The following is a 7406-nucleotide window of genomic DNA, read 5'->3' as shown; positions in this document are numbered from 1 at the left end:
AGCATCAATAATCATAAATTATAAAAAGATAACATTAACAACAGCAAAAATTAAAATAACAACACTAATATAAACAAGAACCGCAGTAGCACTCAGAATAACAAAACATAATAGCTGCATCAATATATGGTAAATGATTTCCTAAGTATATGATTTGGCACTTCCCGTTTTCCGTGAACACTCACTTCTCCACTAGTCTAATGTGAGCGAGAAGAAACCATAGAATGTATTAGGTGGTTTTTGCATGGGTGAAAATGCGTTTACATCTGTCTTTGTGAAGATGTATGTTATTTATAGATGTATTTAGTTTTCAAGATTGATGATTATAGGCAATGATGATGTTGTGATGACAATATTGTTGATAGTGATGAAGTGGTATTCATCACTATCTACTTATGATAATAATAATAGTAATATTGATAATGATGATGATGGTGATGATGATAATGATGATGATTAAGAAGATGATGATGATGATGATGATGATGATGATGATGATGATGATAATAATAAATGATAATAATGATAATAATGATAATGATGATAATAATGATAGTAGTAATAATAGTAATTGTAACAATAATAATAATAACAGCGATAACAATATAATGATGATAATAATCATCATCATCATTATTGCCTATATTATTCATGATTCCTTATTATCGTCACGTCGTTGAGTATTAATGAAATCATCATCCTCATTAAATAATACCAATAGCGATGAACATAATGATATTCATCAAAATATGAATGCGCTTGTAATAAAAATTATATCAATGATTTTATAGGTAAATGTATTGAAAATAATAACGATAATAATGACGATAATAATGATTATAAACTTAAATAATACCATGATGACAATTACTTAATAACAGTAACAGCACCCATAATACTGCTAAAACCAAATGACATAAATGATGACAATTACTTGATAACAGCGACAGAAATAATGATAATAATAATCACAACAATGTTTCGATAATAATAATGATAATAATAATCACAACAATGTTTCGATAATAATAATGATAATAATAATTACAACAATGTTTCGATAATAATAATAATAATGATAATAATAATAATAATAATAATAGTAATAATAATAATAACAATAATAATGGTAATGATAATAATTATGATGATGATGATGCTGATGCTGATGCTGATGCTAATAATAATAATGATGATAATAATGATGATGATGATGATAATAATGATAATAATAATAGTAATAATAATAATAACTATTATTATTATTATTGTTATTTTTATTATTATTATTATTATTGTTATTTTTATTATTATTATTATTATTATTATTATTATGATAATAATAACAATAATAATAATGATAATAATAATAATAATAATAATGATAATAATGATAATAATAATAATAATAATTATTATTATTATCATTATTGTTATTTTTATTATTATTATTATTATTATTATTATTATTATTATTATTATCATTTTTATTATTATCATTCTTATCATTGTTGTTGTTATCATTATTATCATCATCATGATAGTAATAAGATGGAGAATAAAATAATAATAATAATGATAATAATAATAATAATAATAATAATAATAATAATAATAATAATGATAATAATAATAATAATAGTGATAGGATTTCTAATAACAGAAAAAAACAACAACCATAATAGAGCGAACAGCTGGCCCCCGCCGTCAGTAGTCGTCATAAAAGGGTATACTTGAGAAAGGTCTAAAATTAGCATGCCGCTTTCACTGTTTACTTGGTATGCTGCCAGATAAATACGCGAGGCACCCCTCAAGTAAACCCAGCCTGGCATGGTTAAACAAGTCATGCCCTTTAGCTCTCGTTTTCTCCGGAATCGCTGCTCGTACATATAGTTCTCGGGTATTTGAGTTCCTAGGGCGAACTGGAGATTTTTTTCTTTTTTCTTTTTTTTATGTTTCTCTTCTTCGGGCTTTTAAGGATAATTGCATGTTGATTGGTTTTGGTAGCATATGATAGGTATGTAAGGTTTGTTTGCATCTTGGTTAGTTTTGCTGGCAATTGATAGGTATGTAAGGTCTGTTTTGCTATGTAAGAATGTGTCGGGTTTTTCGTTTCTCTCCTATATATGGCCGTACCTGAAAAGAACAATATGTATGAGGGCAATTGCTGCTGGCAAGACCGCTCTCTGACTTCTTCGCGGGGCGCTCCCCTCACCCCACCGCCCACCGCCCTTCCTCCCCCGTTATCGGCCACGCCCACCCACGAGCAGCAGCGCCGGTTGGTATCCTGGGAGAGTGATGGCACCTCCTGCTTGCCATATACGAGCAAGACCGGCCGACGGGGAGGGAGTATTTCTGCAGCAATACGCCCATGGTGGAAATAGAGGCGGAGGAATGATGCCAAGCCCGTCATGTCAACGGTGGTGGCGCGCGCCCACACCCCGCACCCCGCCCGCCGCCGCCTCACGTCACAGAATCCGTCAGCACCGAGATGGGCGGAGGTCGGCGCTACCTCTCGCACCGAGACATCGTGGTGTCACGCCCTCGCATTACGCCCACATACTACCAGTGGCTCCCGCGTGGCACACCTGCGGCAGCCATATGTCACGGTGTGTCATGCGTCATGATCATGTCATCGAGGTAACATGTTATTAATGATTATAGAAAAAGTTCTGTTCTTATAAGAATAATTCGAAGTGAAAGATACCATAAATGAATTTAAAAACTTGTTGGTGATCGCATACAGAAGAATTCATCGTAACCGGGCTAATTTTTGTTCAAGAATACACCTTAGCGCTCCTTTGGTCTTATACAGGTTGACATAACAGGCCGTGACTCAGCCTGTCTACACACACACACTCACACACACACACACACACACACACACACACACACACACACACACGCACACACACACACACACACAAACACACACATACACACACACGCACACATACACACACACGCACACACACACGCACACACACACACACACGCAAACACCACACACACACACAAACACACACACACACACACAACACACACACAATATATATATATATATATATATATATATATATGATATATATATATTATATATATATATATAGTATATATATGTATATATATATATATACAACAACACACACACACACACACACACACAAATAAATATATATATATATATATATATATATATATATATATATATATATATATATATATCGTGTGAGTGTGAGTCGGTGCGTGCGTGTGTGTTTGTGCACGTGTGTGTGTGTGGTGTGTGTGTGTGTGTGTGTGTGTGTGTGTGTGTAAATGTTTGCATTTTAATGCAGTTTGAACGCATAGTATCTAATAATACAACGTTGAAAACGAAATCCACTAAGGCTAGTCTCTGCTATTCTGGAATTCCGTTTATTCCGTAAAAGCCTTACACTTGAACCTGTGAAAAGAGGCAACTAATCTCTATTATCTAACTTTTAAAAGAAGACGAAGCTGGAACTTTACGATCTTAAAGTCAAAAGTTAAAAGTCCTTGAAGTCACACACACACTCATATATATAGCCTATATGACTGTATGTGTGTAAAAACATGTCTGTATACGCACGCGCGCACGCACACACACACTCACACACACACACACACATAGTTTATTTCCCTATCCATCTATCTGTTTATATATAAAGAATATTCCTACATCAGGTAATATAGAAGTACCCAGAGAAGCAGAGGGCTCTTCGGGTCTTCATCATGTGGTTCTTGTTGACTTGAAAAAAGAGCCTCAACAAGAAACTAAAAGTCATAAGTCAAAAATCAAATGTCAAAGTGTCAAAAACCAAGAGTTAAGACTGGGATAGTTAGGACTGATGAGGATGAGACAATGAGAGGAGCAACATGTAGCAAGAGAGTGTGGAAATTAATATACAAGGTGGACTGCTTTCAAGAAGACATGAGGGACAGGCGTGTAAACGTAATGGTGACACAGAACAGAAATAACTAGAGAAGGTTCATTAAACAGAGACCCCGAATAGGGATTAGGATGGGAATATATATATATATATATATATATATATATATATATATATATATATATATATATATATATATATATATATATATATTTGTATGTATTTATGTATCTATGTATACATAAATATGCACATACATACATGTATATATGTGCATATATGTATATATATAAATATATATATATATATATATATATATATATATATATATACATATATATGCACACATACATATATATACACATACATACATACACATATAAATCTATTAGATTACCTTTCTCGTTTTTTTTTTCTTTATGTATCAATTAATTTTTGTTCATACATACCTGAAGTATAGTTCCGGATCTAACATCGTTTTCATATGTGTGATCTTTAAATATTTTATATCTTAGCACACCTAATGTGATATATGTTATGCATATGTCACTGTTGAACTTTTAAACAGATAATTGCAATGTGATAATTAAATGATAATTAATGAATTGGACATAAATATATGAATAAGTGTATGATTTTATTCCATTGCAAATACAATGATAAGGTGGATTAAGGAAATTCTCAGTCTTAGATGTATTTCTTATTAAACCAAAAATATCATATTTTTATATATGCAACAGTACAAACGGAATAATCCATTAAAATATCGATATTTGCCACAGCTCCAGTTTGATATTAAGATTTCTTGAAGATTACAAAATAAATTATCTCGGATTTAGAAGCACTTGCGATGGACGATTCCAGGGCCAGACTCATCGTACTCCTCCTTGGTGATCCACATGGACTGGAAGGTGGACAGGGAAGCCAGGATGGAACCGCCGATCCAGACGGAGTATTTACGCTCAGGAGGAGCAATGATTTTGATTTTGATAGTGGAAGGAGCCAAGGCGGTGATTTCCTTCTGCATGCGGTCAGCAATACCAGGGTACATGGTGGTACCTCCAGACATGACATTGTTGGCGAACAGGTCCTTCCTGATATCAATGTCGCACCTCATGATGGAGTTGTACACGGTCTCGTGGATACCAACAGATTCCATACCCAGGAAGGAAGGCTGGAACAGAGACTCGGGGCAACGGAAACGCTCATTGCCGATGGTGATGACCTGACCGTCAGGAAGTTCATAGGACTTCTCAAGAGAGGAAGAGGCAGCTGCAACACTCATTTCGCTCTCGAAGTCAAGGGCGACGTAGCAAAGCTTCTCCTTGATGTCTCGAACGATTTCTCGTTCAGCGGTTGTTGTGAATGAGTAGCCACGCTCAGTCATGATCTTCATCAGGTAAGCGGTAAGGTCACGACCAGCCAAGTCAAGACGAAGGATGGCGTGAGGAAGAGCATAACCTTCATAGATGGGGACAGTGTGGGTCACACCATCACCAGAATCCATCACAATACCAGTGGTACGACCAGAGGCGTACAGGGACAGCACGGCCTGGATGGCCACGTACATGGCGGGTGTGTTGAAGGTCTCGAACATGATCTGGGTCATCTTCTCACGGTTGGCCTTGGGGTTGAGGGGAGCCTCAGTGAGGAGGACGGGAGATTCCTCAGGAGCAACACGGAGTTCGTTGTAGAAGGAGTGATGCCAGATCTTCTCCATGTCGTCCCAGTTGGTGATGATTCCGTGCTCGATGGGGTACTTGAGAGTCAGGATACCTCTCTTGCTCTGGGCCTCATCGCCGACGTAGGCGTCCTTCTGACCCATGCCGACCATCACACCCTGATGACGGGGGCGGCCGACGATGGAGGGGAAGACGGCACGAGGGGCGTCGTCTCCGGCGAAACCAGCCTTGACCATGCCGGAGCCATTGTCAACCACGAGAGGACAAACTTCGTCGTCGCACATGTTGCCTTAGAGTCAGATCTGTGAAAGAGTCATATTGGTTAAATCTGGGTTTTGAGACTGAGCCTCAGCTCCATCTGGTTTCATAGTCTGACAAAGCAAAGAATTAATTCGAATAAGTGTTCCATATGCATACACGTATATATATATGTGTGTGTGTGTTATACACACACGCGGAAGTTTATATGCGCACATACATATATTTAAAAATATATACATATACATATAGATAGATAGACAGATATAGATATCTGTATGTATGTCTGTATTTATATATATAAATTTACACACACACACACACACACACACACACACACACACACACACACACACACACACACACACACACATATATATATATATATATATATATATATATATATATATATATATATATATATATATATATATAAATGCATATATATTATATATATGCAAACCTTCATGAACAGGAAAGGCATTCGTATTAATTCTTTACCGTATTGACAACAACTTTTAAAGTTGTTTTTTATATGTACCTTTAAATCAGCAAACATATTTTTAATTCAGATTCGTAACGTATTAGTCAGAGATGGTATAGTGGAACAAAGGCATGAATGAGAATGAACATTTTCATAGGAATCGTTAATATAAATGGCATGATCTGATGATCCACGTGATACCCAAGGCCTCTCAGCTCATGTCTTACATATAACCGATTAGTGATCTTGCGGATGCAAGTATATCTGATGAAGATATAGTCAGAACCTGTCAAATACCTCTCTTGCACTGAGAAGCTATTTATTCTCATTCATACACTTTTCTACATATTTATCACAATGAAATATCCATCGTAGAAGTGTGTATTGCATCAGCCATACCAACGAGCACAATAGATATAAAGTCTACACAAGAACAAGTAGAAATCTTACAGAGGTCCCTGCGTATCCTGAGTCAGAAGTACACTGAGGGATTGATGGCAAGAGGCGTTCTTATATACCCTCTTTACATTCCCTTAAAAGTCAGAGGACGTAGGGAGAATGGCCAGGGTATAAATAATGCCCACAATCAAACACTTTTGATTTGGATTTAGACTTGTAATGACGAGAAGCAGGACCTACAGCAGTAATACAAGGTCATTCTTCCCATGCATTTATAAATCTTTCTCGTGAATCTTGGAGCATATTCTAAAAGCGAATTACGACAAGTCAGCTGAGTGTAATTGGCAATAACCGGTGTGTTTTTCACCAGTCCTTGAAGGGCTCAACATTCATCTTGAGGAAGGAAGAAAAAAGGAGTATTTTCGTTCTTGTAATTACGAGTGGCGTGAGGTAATACGGCCCTTTTGCCATTGAGTTATATATACATGTTATGTCAGAAGTTATTAAGAATATATATATGCAATCATTTTTCAGTATTCACGTAAAGTAATGCATGAACACTGGTTGTCGATCTCTGTCATGCCCGTAAATATATTTTGGCGACATGTACAAGAATGCTTAAACAAAAGGAGTCAGTCATGTTGAGCAAAAATAATGAAAGTATTGCGTCTCTTC

At 35.9% G+C, this 7406-nt stretch overlaps 1 protein-coding gene across 1 annotated transcript; it reads right to left on the bottom strand.

The window, feature by feature from the left end:
* Window positions 1-4593: 4593 nt before the first annotated feature.
* On the bottom strand, window positions 4594-6866 carry LOC119597437 (actin-3, muscle-specific-like). Its single transcript, XM_037947007.1, has 2 exons — window positions 6783-6866; window positions 4594-5892 (listed from the first exon to the last, which is right to left on the bottom strand). The coding sequence occupies exon 2, from the start codon at window positions 5872-5874 to the stop codon at window positions 4744-4746; it is 1131 nt and encodes a 376-aa protein (XP_037802935.1). The 5' UTR covers window positions 5875-5892; window positions 6783-6866; the 3' UTR covers window positions 4594-4743.
* Window positions 6867-7406: the final 540 nt, after the last annotated feature.

The sequence above is a fragment of the Penaeus monodon genome, chromosome 39, assembly GCF_015228065.2.
Source record: "Penaeus monodon isolate SGIC_2016 chromosome 39, NSTDA_Pmon_1, whole genome shotgun sequence".
Classification (NCBI taxonomy): Eukaryota; Metazoa; Arthropoda; class Malacostraca; order Decapoda; family Penaeidae; genus Penaeus; species Penaeus monodon.
The sequence above is the reverse complement of the archived record's forward strand: the minus strand, read 5'-3'. Positions and strand labels throughout refer to the sequence as shown.

Bases quoted from the DNA above. Each gene is read 5' to 3' on its own strand.
- LOC119597437 (XM_037947007.1), bottom strand. From the start codon at position 5,874: ATGTGCGACGACGAAGTTTGTCCTCTCGTGGTTGACAATGGCTCCGGC.